The sequence below is a fragment of the Schistocerca piceifrons genome, chromosome 5, assembly GCF_021461385.2.
Source record: "Schistocerca piceifrons isolate TAMUIC-IGC-003096 chromosome 5, iqSchPice1.1, whole genome shotgun sequence".
Classification (NCBI taxonomy): domain Eukaryota; kingdom Metazoa; phylum Arthropoda; class Insecta; order Orthoptera; family Acrididae; genus Schistocerca; species Schistocerca piceifrons.
Genome location: NC_060142.1, coordinates 117,957,833 through 117,981,589, shown reverse-complemented (window position 1 = coordinate 117,981,589; position 23,757 = coordinate 117,957,833). Strand labels below are relative to the sequence as shown.

At 40.4% G+C, this 23,757-nt stretch overlaps 2 protein-coding genes across 2 annotated transcripts in view; both read right to left on the bottom strand.

Moving 5' to 3' along the window:
- The window catches only part of LOC124798782 (piggyBac transposable element-derived protein 4-like), a 75,799-nt gene extending 59,994 nt beyond the window's left edge, over positions 1–15,805 (bottom strand). Inside the window, exon 1 of the mRNA XM_047262312.1 lies at positions 15,667–15,805. Coding sequence (XP_047118268.1) covers positions 15,667–15,805 — 139 coding nt within the window. The remainder of the gene's footprint in view (positions 1–15,666) is intronic.
- Positions 15,806–19,137: 3,332 nt separating this feature from the next.
- Positions 19,138–23,757, bottom strand: part of LOC124798204 (arrestin domain-containing protein 17-like) — a 158,257-nt gene continuing 153,637 nt past the window's right edge. Inside the window, exon 6 of the mRNA XM_047261506.1 lies at positions 19,138–21,566. Within this exon, the coding sequence (XP_047117462.1) occupies positions 21,393–21,566 (174 nt within the window). The 3' untranslated portion in view covers positions 19,138–21,392. The remainder of the gene's footprint in view (positions 21,567–23,757) is intronic.

The following is a 23,757-nucleotide window of genomic DNA, read 5'->3' as shown; positions in this document are numbered from 1 at the left end:
CAATTCTTCAATTTCAACATTTCAGCTTACATACATTCACTGCCAACTGCCGTGACACTTGTTTCAGTACCAAGAGAACTAACACAGCACAAGTGCATAAAGCTGTGACAGATGACAGATGACAGTTAATATTGCGACTGGTTTCTACAATCAACAATGTTCATGTGACAGGATAGTGTGCACATGAGTCATGGTGTAAAGCAGTGTTGCCAAACTGTAATGGAAGCATCCACACCACTCAGTTACTACCCAGGAACCCTTGTCACAATGCCTTTGCATGTAGCTCTTATAATGTCTTGTAAGTGTGTCTGTGTAATGTAGGCACCTTATTTACCTGTAACCCTGAGCTATAAGACAATTTTAATCTTGATATTCACGTTCAACAAGTCCAAATCTTCAAAGCACAGCTAATTTAATTTCTGCTAAAAATGAAAATTTGAGGACCAGTGTAATTGAGGACATAGGTTGCAAGAGCTACTCTGAGATGAGGAGATTGTCATAGGAGAGGAATTCATGGCAGGCCATATCAGACCAGTGAGAAGACTGATGACTCAAAAAAATAAATAAATTCTAATATAAAGTTCACTTCTGGAAAAGAGGTCAGATTTTATTCTGGGATGTACAGTTACCTAAGAAATCTGACAGAACATTAGGGCATAAAGTCTAAAGAAAATGTACTCATGCACATAGATACCTTCACATAAAATTCCAATCAACATCCAGAGCAGAAAAGAGAAATTATCAAACTAATGGTGGACAGGACTACAATAATCCATGAACCATAATACTTGGAGAATAAGCTTAATCATTTAAGAACTGTTTTCAGAAGAAATGGCTGTGGATTCAGTGTTTAAACCAGCAAGAAAGTCGATGAATTTTGAATATTGCAGAGAACCTATTCCCGCCTCTTGCCACAGCAGGAGTACATACAGTCCCTTGTATTTGGAGTCAAGTGTACACAGAAACTACAAAAAGAAGCATTAATGCCCACCTTAAGGAACACGAGAGCAATTTTTGCCTAGGCAAGATGGATATATCAGCAGTAGCAGATCAGGGAATCAATAAATTTGTTTCTCTGACACAGTGCTCTTGTCAAGAACTAATCACTGCATGCAAGCTGTTCCCTATGACTGGCTGAAAATAAGACTCTGATTATGGCTCAAGTGTACATGGATATGCTTGCCTTAAATTACTCTACTGGCCATTAAAATTGCTACACCAAGAAGAAATGCAGATGATAAACAGCTATTCATTGGACAAATATATTATACTAGAACTGACATATGATTACATTTTCACGCAATTTGGGTGCATAGATCCTGAAAAATCAGGCATCAGAAATGCAGATGATAAACAGCTATTCATTGGACAAATACATTATACTAGAACTGACATATGATTACATTTTCACGCAATTTGGGTGCATAGATCCTGAAAAATCAGTACCCAGAACAACCACCTCTGGCCGTAATAATGGCCTTGATACGCCTGGGCATTGAGTCAAACAGAGCTTGGATGGCGTGTACAAGTACAGCTGCCCATGCAGCTTCAACATGATACCACAGTTCATCAAGAGTAGTGACTGGCATATTGTGACGAGCCAGTTGCTCGGCCACCATCGACCAGACGTTTTCAATTGGTGAGAGATCTGGAGAATGTGATGCTGGCCAGGGCAGCAGTCGAACATTTTCTGTATCCAGAAAGGCCCGTACAGGACCTGCAACATGCGGCCGTGCATTATCCTGCTGAAATGTAGGGTTTCGCAGGGATCAAATTAAGGGTAGAGTCACGGGTCGTAACACATCTGAAATGTAACGTCCACTGTTCAGAGTGCCGTCAATGCAAACAAGAGGTGACCGAGTAGTAGTAGTAGTAGAGGGGTTTTGTGGGCGCACGACAGCAAGGTCTTCAGCGCCCGTTCAGTATCATAGTGAGACGGGTGTCAAGAAAAAAACTCAGAACATTTACATAAAACGGAACATAAAACACGGGGAACACCGATGTGTGGGATGAAGCAGGGCGTCAGCAGTAAAACATGGACAACACAGGAAGAAAATAGTAGAGGGAGCTAAAACAATGTAGCAGATGGAAGTGGCTGGCTGACCGCAAGGAAAAAAGGGAGGAGTCAGCCACTCTGCAATACACTAAAACCTCCAGCCTAAAAGTTTGGGCCAGAGTCCAGACACATCACAAAACTTAAAAACCCTAGACACACACGTCTCATCGTTAGCCAAAACACAAGGCAGATCCCCATCAACTTGTGCTTCTGCCCTTGCATCACGGTATAAAATGCGGTCTGTTAAAATGTGCCGGACAGAGATGTGCACACCACAAGCATCACAAACCGGAGGATCCTCCCGCCGTAATAAATAGCTATGCATCAGAGGACAGTGCCCGATCCGAAGACGTGTGAGGGCCACCTCTTCCCACCTGAGCAACCGGCAGGAGGAAAGCCACGGCCGAGTGGTTGACTTTACCGACCGCAGTTTATTGGCCGTCACCGCCAGCCATTCGTCCTCCCACAACTCCATGCACTTCCTGTGGAGTGCTGCGATGACTGACTGCAAGGGGATAGGACACTGGACCACATCCTGCTCTCTGCAGGCCTCCTTGGCAGCCCGATCAGCCTGTTCATTGCCCCATATGCCGACATGACCAGGCACCCAGCAGAAGGATACCTCTTTACCCCGCTGTTGGAGCAAGTACAGTTGGTCATGTATCAGCTGGACCATCTCCTAAGTCGGGTATAGGTTCTGCAGTGATTGTAAGGCACTAAGAGAATCGGAGCAGAGAAGAAATCGATTGCCCCGAACACGATGCATTTGCTCCAGTGCCTTCAGGATCGCGTGGAGCTCCGCTGCAAAAACGGTATATTCAGCAGGGAGGCGAATCCGGGTAACATGTTCAGGGAACACCACAGAACAGCCAAGGATAGTCTCCTGTTTGGAGCCATCAGTATAAACGACAGTGAAACCGTGATGCACATCTAAAATGTTAAAAAACAGAGACTGGAACGTAAAATCTGGTGTGCCATCTTTCTTAAAATTAGTCAAATCTAAAATAAGTTTGGGTCTCCGGTGGAGCCAAGGTGGAGATCTGCTCCAACCGTGACGTAAAACACAAAGACCAGCCATAGACATCGCACCGAGGCAATCCTGTGCGCGAATCCCATAGGGCTGCGTCGCACGTTGCCGGTTATGAAACAATCGTGCCAGAGGAGGCTGAGCAACGGTATGGTATGCAGGGGTGTATGGTGTGGACAAAGTTTTATACGCCTGGCGCACTGTAAGTAGCCATCGCCGCATATGAAGTGGCGGTTCACCAGCCTCTGCACAGAGGCTTGGTATGGGGCTAGTTCGGAATGCCCCAATGGCCAACCGAAGCCCTTCATGGTGCACAACGCCCAACAACTTTAAGTAAGAAGGCCTCGCAGACCCATACACCATGCACTCATAATCGAGCCGAGATCGCACAAACGCCCTGTAAAACTGGAGCAGACAAGTCCTGTCAGCTCCCCATGTACTGTGGCTAAGACATTTTAAAATACTTAAAGCCTTAAGTGACCGCCGTTTCAGGTCTTTAAGATGAGGTAACCACGTGAGCTTCGAGTCAAAAATGAGCACCAGAAATCTCACCGTGTCTTTAAAAGTACGAATAGTGTCCCTCATCCTCAACTCAGGAAAGGTTAAAATCGAACGAGAATGGTTAAAAAGAACACATACAGCCTTCTCGGTGGAAAACTTAAAACCACTCTTCTGTGCCCAGTCATCCAAACGCCCAATCGTAAGTTGCAACTGACGAGTTGTCGTTGCAAGGCTTTAAGAAGAGCAGAACAAAGAGAAATCATCCACAAACAAAGATCACTGGACAGGACTTTTCACTATGGACGTAATGCTATTAATAGCGATGGCAAAGAGAGTCACACTTAAAACGCTACCCTGAGGGACACCATTCTCCTGCTCAAAGCGATCAGACAGGACGTCACCAATACGGTATCTAAAATATCGTGGCGAGAGGAAAGACTGAATAAAAAGAGGAAGGCAACCACGAAAACCCCATTCGTGAAGCTGCTCCAGGATGAGACGCCTCCAAGTGGTATTGTAGGCCTTCTTGATGTCGAAAAATACACCTAGAAGGTGATGACGGCATAGGAAATCTTGTTGTATAGCCGCCTCCAGGAGGGCAAGGTTATCGAAGATGGAACGAAACCTTCTGAACCCACACTGAAAGCGACTAAGGAGTTGCCAGGATTCTAACATCCAGACAAGGCAGCGGTTGACCATCCGCTCCAAGGTCTTCCCTAGGCAACTAGTGAGGGCAATACTATGGTAGCTACTTGGGCTCGTGCAGTCTTTCCCAGGTTTTAAAAAAGGGAAACTGCCTCACGCCACACGTCAGGAAAGTGACCCGACGCCCAAATGTCATTAAAAAGTGCGAGGAGGAGTTCTCTGTTGCGCATTGTGAGGTGCCATAGCATACTGTAATGGATCCTGTCATGAACAGGGGATGTGTCACGAGCTCCAGACAATGCAGAATCCAGCTCCCACATAGAAAATGGCCAGTTGTAAACTTCATGAGAGGTGGACTGGAAGTTCAGACTACTTCTCTCAGCAACCTGGATCCTGACTGGTTGTTGCAGTAACTGTGGCAAAATACGCTGCCATAGTCTGGGCAATGTCTCGCGGCTCCGTGTGGAGAGTGCCGTTAGTCATTACAGGAGCTATGGCGCACCTCCCTCCTCTGCCAGAAATTCTCTGGATGGTCTCCCACACAATGGAACTTTTGGTGGAACGATTAATGGTGTTCAGGAACGTTTACCACGACCTCTTCTTGCTCTCATGAATAGAGGTGACCGAGATGTGTAACCAATGGCACCCCATACCATCATGCGGGGTGATACGCCAGTATAGCGATGACGAATACATGCTTCCAATGTGTGTTCACCGCGATGTCGCCAAACACGGATGTGACCAACATGATGTTGTAAACAGAACCTGGATTTATCCGAAAAAATGACGTTTTGCCATTCATGTACCCAGGTTCGTCATTGAGTACACATTGCAGATGCTCCTGTCTGTGATGCAGTGTCAAGGGTAACCTAAGTCATGGTCTCCGAGCTGATAGTCCATGCTGCTGCAAATATCATTGAACTGTTCATGCAGATGGTTGGTGTCTTGCAAATGGCCCCACCTGTTGACTCAGGGATCGAGATGTGGCTACACAATCCGTTACAGCCATGCGGATAAGATGCCTGTCATCTCGACTGCTAGTGATGCGACGCCGCTGGGATCCAGCATGGCATTCCGTATTACCCTACTGAACCCACCAATTCCATATTCTCCTAACAGTCATTGGATCTCGACAAATGTGAGCAGCACTGTCGCGATATGATAAACCACAATCAAGATAGGTTAGAATCCGACCTTTATCAGAGTCAGAAACATCATGGTACACATTTATCCTCCTTACACGAGGCATCACAACAACGTTTCACCAGGCAACGCTGGTCAACTGCTGTTTGTGTGTGAGAAATCGGTTGGAAACTCTCCTCATGTCAGCACGTTGTAGGTGTCACCACCAGCGCCAACCTTAAGAGAATGCTCTGAAAAGCTAATCATTTGCATATCACAGCATCCTCTTCCTGTCGGTTAAATTTTGTGTCTGTGGCACGTCATCTTCATGGTGTAGTAATTTTAATGGCCTGTAGTGTAAGAGTACTCTTTGCTGAATGTAGTCAAGACATTCTGTTAGGTAAGAAGTGTCAGAAGATCTTACCAACAATGAAATAAACATGAGAATTGGCAAAGTGGTGATCAGGAAGCTTTGCACAAGAGTATGGCATAATAAAAACCTTACAGTGGCCACAAAAATGCTCATCCACCAAGAATGAGAGGAGAGCACCTTCTTGTATGATGCCGAGATCTAGACATCATATGCAAAACAAGAATGTGAGCTCATCTTTCATTTGTGGTGCTTACAAAACATTCATGGTGCAACATGGAGGGAACATGTGACAAGTGGGATCGTTCTGAATACAGCAAAGCTACTGAGCATTACTGCCACTCTCAGGGACCATCACATGTGTTGACTAGGACACCTACAACATATGGACCATTTCTGTCTTCCCCAATGTGCGCTACTTAATGAGATAGCATTTTCCAAGAGACCCTCAGAACATCTGCATTGTATTTTAAAGATTGTATCAAGTGTGATATGAATGCATTTAATAAATACTGTGACAGGTGGGAGGAGCAGCATGCTGGACGTCCATAAATATGTAAGTACAGGATGCTTACATCTATTTGAAAAAGAAAGCACAGTTAGCCAAGGCATGTTCCAAGGATTATTTTAACATAAGTGCTTGCAGTGCAGTGTGATATCTGTGTATGCGAAGGTGAGAATACGCAACATATCTAGGAATGCTGTAGCCATGAAGCATAGGGCTGAACTCCAGTGGATAAAGAGTGAAATAAGAGAAGTTTTTAATGAACAAGTTGTGGAAGCTGTAAACAATAAGTACAGAGACTTGTTTTTGAAGTACAATAGTATAAGCAAGCATTTATGTGGAAAGAGTGCATTCAATAAAGATAATTCTATCACTCAGGTTACCTCCCATTTGGAAATTGGATGCACTCAGTGATGTAAGTGACTTATGCTGTATCCTTAGTGGATAAGCAGAGCAGAAGTGTGGGTTCAATTTGAGGAAGTTTTCCAGGATGTGAGGATATGCAACACAAAGCAAACAATTAGTAATAACTTGTATTAAGAGAAATAAACAGATTACATAACTTCTGATATGTTGAGCAAAGCAAAGTACAGGATACAGTGTTCATAGATAATTTGTTCTTCTCTGCTGGCTAGCTGGTGTACGTCTGCTGTATGGCTCGTCGTCTTTTCAGCAGGAAGACTCAGTGCTCTTCTTCTATTGGCTACCGCGTGGCGGGGCGCCCTCGTGGCGGCCTGCAGCAACTTTGCTGCCAACCTGCGTTTCTTCTCGTGGCAGGCGCAGTATCACAGCTATCGATACTGCAACTTATAAATTATAGAGTGCAGCAATCGTTTATCCTTTTTAGATTTTATTACACAAATCCAGATTTCAGCTAGTAGCTAGCATTGAGAATGGCTAGCTACTAGCCGAAATCTGGATTTGTATAATAAAATCTAAGAAAGATGACTGATTGCTGCACTCTATAATGTGTAATTCTGTCAGTGTCAGAAAGGCCCATTCCTTTTCTGGTCAGATTGAAAAGTTGACCAACATATGCTTTACAAAGAAAGAGATGGGACTTCTAAACAAGGATTTACAATTTTCTCCATATGCATCCCTTTCTGATGTTGGCATAGCTGAAGTCAAATCTAAGGTGAAGAAGTGTGTGCTTATGGTGAACTTAATAGTAGAGAGGAAGCAGAGGTAGTGAGTAAAGCACAGAAGCTTTTGTCTAGGGAACTGTTAAAAGAAGAGCAGAACAAGGATAAGAATGGTAAACTGCTGCTCATAGAGAGGATTAATTGTAAATTATGTAACCATAAGACAATGACAATTAAGGCAAAGAAGGATAATGCCTCAGTGGTTATTTTTGAAATTGAATATAGGACCAAAGTGTTGCAGCATTTAGTGGATAACAATACAACATTCACAGATAAGGAAACACTACATTTTTTCAGGTAGCTCTCAAGAATAATGTGAAATGGACACGTTTTGTTTTTCCCTTTTCGGAAAAGTAGTATGATCAGTATGAATCCTAGATTATCCCCTTTGATCACACAGATAAAACTGCATAAAGAAAACAAGAATATGTGTGTTATTGTGAATGGAAGAAATGCAGCCACGGTAGAATTGAATAAGTTACTTTTTAAAAAACTTAAAACATAAACATCTTTCAAACAGATTATTGTGTAGCAGACATCATAATATTTGCCAGTGAAGCTAAGGAGATTCAGCTCAATGAGGATATAGTACTTGACTTCATTTGATATTGTTAATCTTTACAAAAATATCCCTATTGAGGACATATTCAGGGTTAGTAAACAAAATCTAATACGTGACAACCACAGCTATTGGGGACATAATTGTGTTCACGGACCTTCTGAAGTTCAGATTCGAACATAATTTCTTTGAATTAGACAAGAGTATTTGAACAGAAAGGGGGTTTGGCAATGGTCAGCTGCTTATTGGGTCTATTGGCAAATATTTTCAATAATGACTTTGTGTTGAAGATATTCATGAATAACACTTGGATAGCAGATAAAATCATTTTCATAGGTGCTACATTGGTGATACCTTTCTTATAGTTAAGGGAGGGAATGGGCATGTAGCAGCCAATCACAACAAATACATACAGCAGCGTATGAATATTAAATACACACTTGATAATGAGTTAGGTAATGAAATAAACTGTTTGGTTTAATGGTGACATAAAGTGGGAAGAGATAAGGTTTTTCCATTTTTTGAAAGCCCACACACATGGATGTAATGATTCAAACTATCCTGTGCAACATAGGAAGGCCTTTTTTATGTGATGGTGATGTGCATTAACAGGCTCCCATTAGCCAAGAACCGGGTTCATAAAAAAACTTGACATACTTACGCAAGTTGCAGTGACAAATGCCCATAAGAGTAAATTAATCACATGGATGTATTAGAAACACAGATGGGTTAAGACTCCAAGTCCATAAAATAAAAAATTCTTGATAGTACAGTACCATGGACCAAAAACTATGAAACTGGAACAGCCTTTCCCAAAAGATTTCAGACGGCATTCCAGGCAGCATAGATCGAAACACTAATTGAGTAAGGAGGTACAACAGCATGGTACTGAGAAATTTGATGCATCTGCTATATATAAGTTAACATGCAATATAAAATTTTAGAGAGCATTCTGTAATTGGAGAAAAGCAGTGATTGGTACAAAATGCTAAAAATCAAATAAAAACAGTCTCAATCCTGTTTTTTGAAAGTCCCCCCACCCTTCCCCCCCCCCCCCTCCACACACACACACACACACACACACACACACACACAAACACACACACACACAGATTAAATGATTCAAACTATCCTGTGTGACATAAAGGCCTTTTTCATTTGATGGTGATGTGCATTAACAGTCTCCCTTCAGTTGAGAACCAGGGGCATGTAACAGGTAGTATACAGGAGATGATGGAAGTGCTACATGTCACCTCTAAAGACTTGCAGCTTGATATTTTAGAAGAACTAGAAATATATAAAAATAAAATCAAAGAACTAGATAAGGTACTCAATGAAAAAGTAGGCTTTAGTAGAATGGTTTTTTTTGCCATGTTTAAGCAGGAACTTCAACTTGTCCAATACTTGGTCGATATGGATGCCAATCCCTTAGGTAGGTTGTTCATGCCAGGAGTACTAGTAAATGAGATAGCCTCATGGAAGTTTCACTCCAGGTAGCAGTGATAGAATGTGTATATAAAGTTATGGAAGACATTATAATTTTATGACTGGCATAGTCTTCAGGGTGCCAACAGCATTGCCGCAGCAGTAACACCGGTTCCCGTCAGATCTCCGAAGTTAAGTGCTGTTGGGATGGGCTAGCACTTGGATGGGTGACCATCCACTCTGCCGAGAGCTGTTGGCAAGTGGGGTGCACTCAGACCTTGTGAGGTAAACTGAGGAGCTACTTGATTGAGAAGTAGCAGCTCCGGTGACGTAAACTGACATACGTCTGGGAGAGCGGTGTGCTGACCACCTGCTCCCCTATATCCACATCCAGTGACTCCTGTGGGCTGAGGATGACATGGTGGCCGGTCGGTACCGTTGGGCCTTCCAAGGTCTGTTTGGACCATTTTGAATAGTCTTCAGGGTATGGAACTACTATATTATTAATCAAATATAATGCTGCAGTACGAGCCTGTAATTATATTCATATTCACTATACACATGTGTTTTTGGCATGTTGGTGTGTGCTTGCTATTGCTGTGATGGGCACACTATATTTTTATACATTGGGACAGATGAAGTAGGCATGTTCCACATGCCTCTTTTACATTTCTGTAATTTATATCACACATATTTCTTGGCCATATAATGCCTACGCCACTGTAAGAAGTTTTATTATCTGTAAATAAAGGCTCATTTTTGCACTTCTTAACCAAGTTATATGTTATACCCCGCTTGGGTAATTTATAGATATTTTATCATTTTTAATAATAATATTTTATGTCATAATATTCTTTTATTAGATTACAAGAAATATACTGTCTGTAACTGTGGACATGTTCTTGTACAGTAGTTTGCTATGACTACATGTTATGCTGTCTATGATGCTGTAAGGTCTTTTATGAAAACTATGGAGATATTTCCATTTTATTTTTTATTCTGTACGGTAATTTTTTAAAATTGTAGCTATAGACATGATTTTGTACAATATTTTATTAAGACTACATGTTACATTGTTTGTGATGCCATAGGGCCTTTTATGAATACTGTGGAGATTTATATTTTATTTTATTCTATATTGTAATTTTTAAAATTATTGCTCTTGTTGACAGTTTTCACTGTATCCTTGTTATGTAACTTGCAAATCACACCATATGTGGCATCATAATTTTACAAGGTTGTTATTATTTTAATGGTGTTTGAACCAATTAAGACCAAAATGTGGTTTTAATTTATTTCACTTCTCATTGTGTGATTTGTAATGTTATCATTACAATAGAACAACTGTTTGGATAATAAGCAGTTTGGCCCTTTGCGCACAGCACTACTAGCAGCTTCTGGTTCTTTTACCTGGTAACTGGTGATGTTTTTGAACATCAGTGCCGTTAACCATAGTTTGTGTATTTTGTGCTGGACTATTTGTATTGCCATTCTGGACTATCTGCAGTTGCTGTCTCCAAGCATACTTATTTGACTGTATTTTAATTATTTATGAAGACCATTTCTAACCTTTCATGTAACCTTGTACATAACAGGAACTAATGCCTATAATCATACTTCAGTTGCATAATTATTGTTACATCTATTTGAACTTTGTTTTTATAGGATACTTTGAAAATGGACATAATGTCCAAAACTAGTCACCACCAATAAATAAAAGATACATCTTACAGCAACTTTTAAAAGAATTCCAACCATTTATTTCAATAAAGGAAAGTTGCTGACCTAGGTCTGTAAAAGCGGGAGGCACTTGCCAAAGACTGCAGTAGGTGGATGAAAGGGATGGCAGCAAATTCCATGACAGTGCCTGGTTCAACAACTTAGCTGCAAAACAAGCATGTAGACAAGCACTTAGGACAGACCACTCTTTTGGTGTGATACACGCTGTCCTACTTGTGGTTGCCTAGTGGGCTCTCACATTGGACTTCTGAGTCACTAACAAAAGATCCTGCACAATGCTAATTGAATCTTCCATTAGGAATTAGAGACCATGGGCCTTGATGATGAGTCAGTACTATGTTATGATGTACAGAGAGACTGTAGAAATTCAAAAAGCACAAAATCAGCTTTAACAGAAAAGGAAAAAGGTTGGAATAACATATATTCAAAGATAAGTCGAGATCAGTATTGCCTCACATGCTTCTACTTTTCTCTGGAACCCAAACTTGCTATAAACCTGGATATGTGCCACATGTGTGGCTATCAGCATGGCAGACTCAAACAACCCCATCAGCACCTGCACAGGCCAGCCACCAGAGGTTGCCGCAACTTGTGCACCCACCATGCCATCCACCAAAATTCTTCTCTGTAAAAGGACAGTGCAGCAAGTGGTCACCCTTGGTTGTTTTATACTATGCATTGTTCTGTTTCTGTGCTTGAGTGTACTTGTATGTGGATTAATAAACTCTGTTTGTGGCTACACTATTAACTGTGGATTACATTACAGCACAGTTAGAGACAATTGTTGTTTTCCCTTCCATGTGTACGCCGTCTATTTGGTTACTCCCTGAGTTCTTCCAGCCATGGAGACAGTGCTCAAACCTGTCCTTGGGAATCAGTGTTCTCTTACCATTGTTATCGTGAACTCGTTGGCCACATTCACTACACCAGCTCCCACAAAATAGGTGTACCGGCCGCCCTTTCCCCCTTCCAATAACGCGGTTGAAGACTGGGAGGCTTTGACATCACTTCCTCACCTTTGCTGTCATTGATGTAGACTGGTGTAAGGCTTTGTTTCTTTCTTGGAAGTCTCCTCCAATCCACTAGTTGTTGTGTCAGTTAGCCCCACTCCAGGAACCCACGTCACATTCGTTCAACGACATGTGAAGGTTGTTGTCCAGTTATCACTGTAAATGCATGCATATCATTGCAGCATATGTTGAGTCCTGTCATTGTCATAAACTGCCCCACCAGTCTTATCAGGCTAGGGCAGCTGAACTCTATGGCCTCAGTCGGAAATTCAGTTAGTTATCAGTGCTCATTTCCGCACTGATGCTACGGTCCATGATGTCATCATTCAGTTGGCTCCTGACAAGGAGGTGGGTCAACGTGCACTACAGAGCAAAAATCCACATTTAGCTGAAGAGTTAAATATTGCCCATTCTTTCAAGGTGTCTTGTGCTGCTGGTGATCAGATTGAGGCTCAGTGTGCAGTCACCACAGTGGCCCCTGTTTCTGGTTGTTGGGGATCAGTTAGTTCTTAGGGGCAGGATGTTATGGCGATAGTACAAACACGGCCTCCATCCCAGATTTGACAGAGACATGCCAAACAACAGCAACTATACAACAGTGGCAGCACTTAGTGCTCACTATGCTACCCGTGACCTACGTGCTGGGTGACCTGCAACAGCTGCAGAAGAAAAGGACGTGTAGCATCTGTGTATTATTCCTAGCCTTCTCCTGAAGTATGGACATGGATGTTAATTGTGTGTATCCAGTGCTTATGAATAATAACAAATGTTTATTGCAGTGTGACTGATGGACAATGTGCTCCATCTACAACTGGACGTTGGTGCACCTGAGACCTTGATAAAATCACAAACTTATGTAGACTTAGGATCTCTGGCATTTTTTCCTGTTATTTGATGGTTGGTGAATTACAGCAAGCAGCATATTCCAATTATGAGGCAATTTGCAGATCCTAGTGTGTAAAAATGGTGGTTCATTCCTTTACTTTTTCTGTAGTGGGTGATGCTGGCATGGATTGTTTGTTTGGTCTGGATGCTTTCAATGCTTTTGGTTTCTCTATTGTGGATGCAGTGCATCTCCTTTCTGACCAAGTCTCTTACCAAAAGTTACCATGGATTCTCTATGTTCAGAGTTCTTGTCTCTTTTTACAGATGGATTAGATTGTACCAATAATTTTATGGCACACATTACTCTGAAACCTATGGCTTAGCCTATTTCTTCCGTGCATGCTCTATTCCAGTGACCTTGGGTGAAGAAGTGAAATCCAGATCGGACAGACTAATAATGTTGGGGTCATCCTGCCTATTACACAACGTAAGTGATCTCCCACCCTCATGATTGTTAAAGAAAAACTGAAAGATCAGCTTCACCTTTGTTTTGTTTATCTAAGCCTATATACAGGTTCCATTGGATAAGGATTTGAAAAGGCTCCTTCTGATTAACATGGGCTTCAGACTGTACCAGCATCAGCACCTCCTCTTTGGTATGGCTAGAGCCCCTGCGATTTTCAAAGTTTCTTGGAACAACTGACAATGTCCATTTTGGGGTGCACCAGCTACCTTGACGACATCGTCATGACAGGTGCATCCATGGATGAACACTTATGCAACTGACACTCATTTTTCAGTCTTTTAAACTGCTATGTTGAAGTGCAATGTGGTCAAGTCCACTTTTTCAGCCTTCAGTTGTGTATTTGGGGTTTGAAGTTTCTTGGGATGGTGTAACGCCTGTGCATCATCATGGGACAGCTGTCACGGCTCTGCCTCACCCTACAAAAGTCAAAGGACTCCAAGCACCTTTAGCAAAAATTGTTATCACAGATTTGTTACTGCTGCAGCAACACTGGCCTATCCTCTCCATCAGTTACTCCACAAGGACGTTCTTTTCTAGTGACACTGGCCTGTGTGCACGAGTTCACACTTTTGGAATCTGAATTACATTCCACTCCTTGTTTGGCTACCTTCCATACTGGCCACCACCTGGTCTTGGCAACGGACACTTCCAGTATGGCCTGAGGGCCATTCTTGCAAATCACTATGAGGGTGGTTCCAAATGTCCAATAGTTTATGTGTCAAATACACTTAACTCTGCTCAGGACTACTCGTAAGTTGAGAAGGAAGAGTTTCATGGTCTCTTGTGTGGGTGTAAATTCCACCTCATTATGGACCACAAACCTTTGGTTTTGTGGTTTAATCCTGCTTTTTTGCCTGAAAAGGCATCACACATCTTCAGAGTTGGGCCTTGTTTATGTCTCACTAGAACTATGAAAAACATCTTTGGCCTAACACTTGCATGGATGCCGATGCTGAGGCACTGTCCAGGCTTCCAAGGGGGTCAGATCACTGGTTTTGATCAGGATGAACTACTTTGTTTTCACTTATATGTGTGGCCCAGTGTACAGTGGAAGTGTTTTCTATTACGGGCTCCAGATCACAGCTGCTGTTGCTGCTGATCCTGTTTTGCACCATGTTGTTCACTTTCTTCAGCATGATTAATCGGACAGGCCCCCAGGCAGGGCTTCTGACCCTTTACATAAGTATTTTGCTCTCTGTCACCCCTTTCAGTGTTTGAGGGTAGTGTTGTCTTAGCTACAGATCGGCTGTCACCCAGGGCTGTGATCCAAGCTGCATTGCAGCAGTATGTGCTTGAGCTCCTGCATCGAGGACACTGAGAAGTGCTGTGTGCCAAGTCATTGTGGCTCATTGGCACATGTTTAGTTCACCATCAGCAATGACATCAAGCATTTTGTTGCAGCTTGCTCTTCATGTGCCACACGGCAGGCAGCTGTGTCACTCACTCCATGGTCTACATTGCAGCATCTGTGGCAACGTGTCCATGCTGATTGCGCGGGACCCATCCTCACTTCATTGTTAATTATTAATGCCTTCTTTAAATTTCTATATGTTGTCCATTGTCCTGTGACATCATCCATGGCTACAGTCCAGACCCTTTATAAAAAATTTCTATTGAAGAATTGCCATTTACATGTGTGACAGGTGATAGTCTGCTGTGTGTGTCGCAGATCTTCCATGATTTCTGTGTCTGTCGAGGCATTCACCATGAAACAGCTTCTCCTATTCACCCCCAATCTAATGGTAAGGCAGAATGTCTCATTTGCATGTTTAAGGTTCAAATGAAGTAGTACCTAGAGGACTTTGCTACAGACAATGCACTGACACACTTCTTGAGTTCCTACAGGTTCACGCCAGTTGGGTATTGGAGCTCAGCTGAGGTGCTCCATGGTCGTCAACCCTACACCTTCATCCACCTGCTTATGCCATCTCACCAACATCCGCTGAAGTGGCCCTCGTCACGGTTCGCTCCCAGCTCAACAGTCTGGTGTGGGAGTTTAGCTGCTGACCAAAATGGACTCCAACCACAGTCCACAGCTGTTACGGCCACTACCTCTTTATGGTGCATGGCAGTGATAGGCTAGTGGTGCACCATCATGATCAACTGTGTCTTAACACTGTGGTGAGTGCCATGTGCCCATTACCATTGCCATCACCTCTGCCTCCTCCCTCAGCAGGTCTCATTGGGCATTCCTGCAGTGGGGATGGACCTACCTTCCTTGTGAATATTGCCACCTCCTGCCACTCCTCTGGCGTCCAGCACCCTGATGCCTGCTGCTGGCCCTACCCATGTGGCTGTGCTGCCGTCTGCACTTCCATTGCTGGCTGTGTTGGCGCCAGCAGGTCCCTCCATGATGGCGTCCCTGGGGCATCTGCCCAAGCGGCCAGTATGTTTGCCATCAATACAGATCTGCTACATTGAGTTTCTGGATATCAAAATGCTTCCTGTGCCCTCGTCATTCTCTCTTCTGGTATGTCGCAGGGGGCCAGCTGCCGCACATGTCCACAGCATGTCACTTCCACCCTTACTCACAAGTTCCAGCATGGAATGTCCTTCTGCCATCAGTGTCACCACCTGTGGTGCCCACCACAGATGACATGCATGTGTAAACAGTCATCCTGACATTTGCATCATAAGAGTGTCCTTTTCACAATGCAGAAGGGGTGCTATAACCCTGTGAATCATACATGGATACACACTGTAGGCATGGCCACCAGCAAGCTAGATTCATACACTCTGCCGTCAGCATCTGTGCTGGCTGGCCACCAGAGGCCATCTGTGACTTGTGTACATGATACTGCACCCGCCTCCCCATCTATCGGCAGTCTTCCCTATATTAGGTGAGCACAGCAGGTGCTCCTCCTCAAATGCATTATACTGTTCAATGTACCGTTTTATGTGTGTGTGTAATTGTATGCGGATTAATAAACCCTTGTTCTTTGTGGCCACACACCTGTGTCTTACATTACGACAAAACTGATCTTCCCTGAGGTTGGCCTCTACCAGTTTTTCTAATCTTGTGTAAATAATTTGATGTAGTATTTTACAATCATGACTTATTTTAAACAGAGTTTGGTTATATTAATGTGTTATAAGTATTTTAATGAATAAAATAATCCTTCATTCCTTTAGCCAATGCTTGGAAAATGGCAGGTACTATTTGAGGTATGGTTGGCTTTGAAATATGAATTAAATGTGCAAGCATTTGAAAGGAAGTGTAACAACTATTCTTTGTTTCACACTGCTTTTCTAAAACTTCTATCTTTCTTTGAAACAAGTGTTTTTTTTCTTTCCAAATATGTTAAAATTTCAGAATCATACACAGCCTAGAAAAGTTATGAAAAACAGTGTTATTTTGCAAACTCAGCTGATGCACACAATGTGCATAATTCCTTGGGACCAAGCCATATAACAAGCTAACTTGGAGGTAATGTGTATCAGAACCAATGAACGAGCTTAGTTTAATGTACATTGCTCTCAGAATTTTTTCTCTCGGTGTTGACTTGAAGACCAGGGTGTTGGCCTACTTTATTTCTCCACACTCTTGACATGTTTCTTTTATCTTCTGTGACAAATCAGCTAAAGTAAACAGTAATTATTCAACAAATGTGTGTAGCATGAATACTGTGTGTAGTAGATAACATCACAACTTTGAGTATTTCCAAATATCCTATTGCAGATTAGCAATAGTTAATTAGTAATGCAGTTCCTAAAAAATGCTTCATTTTACTTTTCTCGTGTTCTTCTTCATGGCAGATTCTATGGAATGAGTTGAATTAATTTATCAATCTGTGATCTAATGATCAGTATTGCTGAAATATTAGTTCACACTAATGGTGACAGATTCTGAAAGACAAATGTCTGACAAGATTAGATGAAAAGTAAAACAAAGGGTGTTATTAAGGAACATTATAATTTTTATTTAGAAATATTTCATAAAAATGTATTATCTACATACATATTTGGTAAAATCACAATGTCTTAACACTCTTTTAGTGAAGTATTGCTCTTTAGATTATCATAGCCAAAAATTTATGTGGACTAGGTGTGTTCAGTATTGAACTGAACCACTTATTAGTGTTAACACATAGTGATGTGATGAGTGTGCACCTGTATAAACTTTCTGGAGAAATAAGAAAAGCATTCTAGTAGAACTTGGACTCTGCACTTATCACTTAAGCTACTGAAATATTAATTACATTGCACAAATTTTGGGATTAAAAATAGACATAGGTGACAGTGCTTATTGCAAGCATGCCTTCATTCATAAGGAGGGCCTACATTGACTAAACGCTAAACAGTACACACAGAAAAATAGTAGCTTTTTTCAAAGTAGTTGCTTTTATGCTAACCATATACATTTTCCATTAAAGTATTTTTTTATTACAAGTCATTTGTAATCAGTTGAATAAAGAAACTTCATAAGTAATTTGTGGTGGCTAAATATGTACCTACAGCCTTTAATTTTCTCTTCCAAATTGGACCTACTGAATGAATTAATGAAACACTAGTACAAAGTTTCAGTTTGTCACTAATTCTTTCCTACAGTGACAAACTCCACTTTTAAAATACGAAAAACTTATTATTACATGGTCCTACACTAATATTCCTATATTTCTGTTATAGACGTAATATATGCTATCAATTGTTACTACATGTACATATTGATTATTCAAGAGAGTTACATTTCAGTACTGGACATTTAAGAGCAAATCAAAGAAACAGTACAAAATCATTTTAATCCTGGTTAGAGTTGGGCTCACAAAGAAATGTAAGTTATTAAACTATTGGTATATTATATTTGGATTATACACTGGAACTTTATTTACACATATGAAATATTTATTTCATTATGCTGAGGGTAAAAGGAACAAATCATATAGCTGAGAGGAAAAAATTATTTTTACTAATACACTTACAAACTTCCATACTGAAAAACAATGAAGTCAGTCAGACAAAATGTGAAGTATGACTATTGCTGCCAATGAAGCTAAATTCAAATAAAATGAACCAAAAGCCACTATTTGCTGAGAAAGTGACTATTGTAGGAACTGCTTCTTGCCAAATAAAAGAAATGTGTGTATGTTTAAAAGTCTGAGTAATGTCCCTTCCTCTGATGGTAGAAAGGAAGACCCATGTGATATCCCATTTGCTCAGTTCATTACTTTTTATCTTGAAAGTCCTTGAAATTTTCATGAAAAAGCACCCTTAATATAATTAAATTACTTCTGATGATATTGCTGACTCCAGTTCACATACATTTGTTCTAAGAACAATAAGTAAAAGTTGAACACTCACCGTATTATATGAAACATCTACAGTTTTATCATCTCAACATTTTGAAAAAATTTGTTCTTTCTGACTGACTCGCTCTACAGTTGCAGAAGGAGAGCAGAAAGACAGCAGGAAACATGTTGTAGGAACATAAAGTCAGCACAGTACATACAGGGGAAAGTGAAATCTGCTTCGCTGACTGGTAAAGCTGTCCTTTTTCATCATCTGACAGAGTTCCATTCCCTCCAAAGCAAAGGCTTCCCCATTCTCTCTTAATGCTCTTCTAAAATGAGCACTTTACAGCAATTCTAGGACTGCAGCTAACCTCTGCTTGTTGAAGCACCCATGTTATGACCACAAAATTTTGTGGTGTCTCTCTCTCATGAGTGAACTCACACGTTCCATCCAAATTTTTCTTTTTTAGCATACACTATGGCTTTATGGTTACCTCATTTGCCCCAATCTCACCCCCTCCCCAATTCATTTCTGTTAAGAAAATTTTAAGCAGTGTTGCTGGTGTTGTCAAACCACTTTTTGTAGTCAAAATATTTATAATTAATATATCAGCATCCACTGTCCTTTGACTTGTTTGTTGACTTCCCCCACATTTTTCTGATATCTAATCAGAAATACTTTTCAGTTCAAGCTTTTCTTACTGCCATGACACCCCTTCTTTAATTTCTCGTAGTCAATATACAACTTTTCTTTTTGATTATTTGTTAGCATCTCTTTTAATTCTGTGTCATTGTCAGTTCAAGAATAGTGCTAATATGTACACTCCTTCAAATCTCTTATGTACAAGACAAATCTTTGGATATTTTCCTGTAAAATTTACTCATTCCCCCATTTCTTGGAGAACAGAAGCACCAAATGCTCTCTAGTGGTACTAATTCTCTCTCTGCTGTTTCATCCCATTTACAAATTCTTAGTTTACAACCTAAAATAAAATCCCATTTTTTACATATTCTACCTCAATTCATTTTTATCATGGCTTTTCCACCTGGATGTTGGTGCTCATAAAGAGTACCGTTTTTTAAGCAAGTACTTTTGTGAGTTCAATTTTGATTTACATGATGACATTTTCAAAATTTCATTCTTTCTCCATGATTACATTTTGCTTTTGATGGCATTCTTAGTACTCTAAGTAATACAGCTTTGCATCTCTGTCCCTTTCTGTTTATATACATTCATCATTGGTAATAACAAAAATGATAATGGTATACACAGAAATTTATTCCGGGCTGAGAAGGGGGGGGGGGGAGGGGGGGAAGGACTCTAAAATTGTCATTTTGCATATAAATGATTTTGTAATTTCTAACATGTCACATCACTAGAACTAAATCTTATAGGTGACACAAAAAAATTTATTATATCCCAGGGAATTGATGGTTATCCTCTCATCCAGCAGGGGCGGAGTGGGATTGGAGGGAGGGGGGGTGGAGAAAGTTCACCCTCTTGTGGATACCTGGGATAACCATAGTGGTTCATAGTTTTGTTCCTTGTTTGTGACTGTTTCTGGATTAACAGACCACATAAACACTGTAATTCCTCCCACATACTCTTACTTACAAAATGAAAGTTACACATGGTTATGCCTTACAGTTGAAAAATCCCTTAGTAAATAATGGAAGGATTAAAGGTAACTACTCACGACACAGTTAAACTTTGGTGTTTTCAATTTGTCTGTGTACTTAATGACCGTTCAACACTTCAACTATACAGTAAGTGGCTACCTTCACTCCTCCTATTATCCCACTACAACTTTCTTTCACAGTTAGATTCCTTGAGAATTCACAAAAATTTCTTTCAATGTACATTTAATAATACTAATAATAATAATAATTTAGTAGCTGTAAAGCAAATAGAATTAACTCTAGATATATTGATTCCTAACAATTGGCACATATTTACAGAAATATATAAAGTATCTGAAACAATTTCTTTCCTGCCAGTTTTATGTTTCTATCCACAATATTAGAATAAACGCTTTCAACTGAAATGTAGAATTCATGACTGAAGACTAGTTTATAAGTATTACAATGATATGATAGTTGTTACAGGTCAATATTACAGTTAATGACACTGTCCTATGATGCTAATAATATTGACAGATATACTAAATAAATGTGTCAAACTTTTTCCTTGATAAATGAATTGTTACTTTGTACAATAAATACTTTCACTTATTACATGTTTAGTTAGGATTAAGAACATAAATGTGGGTGTGCTTTTTTTTAAGTATTAATTTACGGTGGTGTATTCACATGTACATGAGACAACAGACCTCACAAATGATAATGCTGTTCTGTTGGTATTGTTTTTAAAGCTAAACCACTAAATATTAGTTATTTATTTAAATAACTCTTGTTACATTACTTAGTGTTTTTAACATTTGATGAATAATACTCAAACTGCCTTTGAAAAAACATTTCATGCACTCCAGTTGCTAATCAAAATGCGTTTAGTAAACTGATAACAAGAGATCATTTACTATGGGTAGAAACTTTCTAGCATTGCAAACAGTTAGTACAGTGACCTGCACTGTTTCAGACAGACATATATCTTGGGTCTACGTATCAGATCACAGCAATAAATGAAGGACTTCACAAGAAGTGCACTTGTTATTTATGACAAATTCGCAAGCACAGTCTTTACCAGTGCTATTTCAGTCAAATGTCTTCTCTTCAAGCCACGGTCGGAAAATGGGCAGTGTTGATGGATAGTGGGTGCCCTGTTTACGCTGCAGTGTGCCCTCTTGATTTCTAAATGGATATGTGGCAAGCATGATGGGTAGTTGCACCTTAATCTCCTTATCCAGGCTCTTTGGTTCTACGATGAACTGTAACAATTTAAGTATGTTAAATTGTAAATCAAAATACAGTTGCTACAAATTTGTATGAGAGCAGATCTGAAAAATTAATATGGAAGACGATTTCACCCAATTAGAAGCCACAATGGCTGTAGTCTGAATAATATTTTATTTTCATGCACTCCAGTTGCTAATCAAAATCTGTCTAGTAAACTCATTACAAGAGATCATTTCCTACAGGTAGAAAGTGTCTAGCATTGCAAACAGTTAGTATAGTGACCTGCACTGTTTCAGATGAACACATATCTTGGGTCTACAAATCAGATCACAGCAATAAATGAAGGACTTCACAAAAGATGATTTCAAACATACATCTGCATGTGTATGGATGCGTAAACAGTAAGTGTAAAGACTCATATTCCTAAAATCATACTAAAAAACTGGCTGTTATCTGCGGCTCATGCATGATTGCTTTAATAATGTAAGATCTTCTTCCATATTGATATTATGGTTGCTGCACCTAAACTGAACAAATTATTTTTCTTAATTTAATATTAGGTGTAGTAATGGGATATCTTGGCTGGAAAACAAAACAACTGAACAAGTAAAGACAACTCACCGTAATGAAAAAGCATGGAGCACTCATGACGAAGAAACAGAATAGTTTAACTCACTTTTTGAACTTTCAACTTTTTGTATTTTCATTCTTCTATAAAGTTAGACACATTCACAAATACGCACATGCATTTAAATGCTTATTGGTTGTCATAGACATAATGTGTCAAAATAACATGGAAAATGTAATGAGCAGGACGAGTTAGTGGTTACGGATATACAGGCAGAGATGACACAAACATGTCAAAAGAGGAAACTCTCCTGGTTGCAGGTAAGGACTGTTGCATGTTGTGCATGGGGTTCAAACAAACACACACACACACACACACACACACACACACACACACACAGTGGGTATCTGCTCTTCTAAATGGGCAGTTCTTACTCATTCAGTGATTTAATAGAGAGTATTATAGTATATGTGTTGTATTGCATAAACAGACACAATTCTCTTGCACCCCATATCCTAATTCTCCAATCACTACCACAAAGCAGCCACAAAGTAGGTCCCCACACACTACACATCATCAACTCAGAATGATGTAACCATAGCCTTTGCCAGGATTTTGACCAGGTTTCATCATGCCCTGAAATGAAGAACATCCTTTCCATAATCCACAACAGCTGTCCACTTGAATGAGTGTATAATGTCAAACTATGGCTAAGAGCAATCTGTGCTCTCTCCCAATCCATTCACCCATTTCATCATGTGCCACCCACAAGTTCCCCTGCCTGCACCAGGGTGGGCTCCCCAGTATCACATTCTGACCTCATTTCCTTGCTGCCTTTCCCTCTCAACCATCAGCCCCTCTTCACTCCACAGCTGTCTTCATTTTCCCACATCCTTGCTCCTCTAATCTGTTCACCTTATACAACACTTCCTCTAAGGCCTTTTTCCTCTTTTATCTCCAGTCAATTATTTGTTGGATATATTCCCATCTATTGCTCTCATTATCCTGCAAGTAATTTTCCTTTATGTCCTAATACATGTCCTGTCATCCTACCCCTTTGTCTACTCACTGTTTTCCACATACACTTTTCCTCATTTTCTACCTTCTCAGTAGACTTAATTTTCAGCATTTTTCTATAACATTTTCTCAAATACTTTGATTATCTTCTTTTCTGATTTTCCTACGGTCACTTTCACATGCTTACAATGCTGTATGCCAAATGTACATTCTCAGAAATTTCTTTCTCAAATTACGGCCTCTGTTTGATAGTAGACATCTTTTAGTGACACACGCTCTCTTTTGCTCTGGTTACCTGCATCTTATGCCTTCCTTACTTCATCTGTGATACACTACTTCGCTTTCTTCACTTCGCCTACTACATGGTTCTCACTTTCAATGTTAACTTTATTATTAGTCTCCTTTCTGCTATTTCTCATTACTTTCATCTGTCTTTGGTTTGCTCTCATACCATATTTTACTTTCATTTACTGTTCATTCCGTTTAGAAGGCCCTGAAATTCTTCCTCACTTTCACTGAGGAAAGCTACATCATCATACCCTTTCAAACTGAATTTTAATTTCACTTGAAGCTCTTTTTTTATTTCCATTACTGCTTCTTTGACGTATAGGTTGAAAAGTAGATGAGGAAGTCTGCAT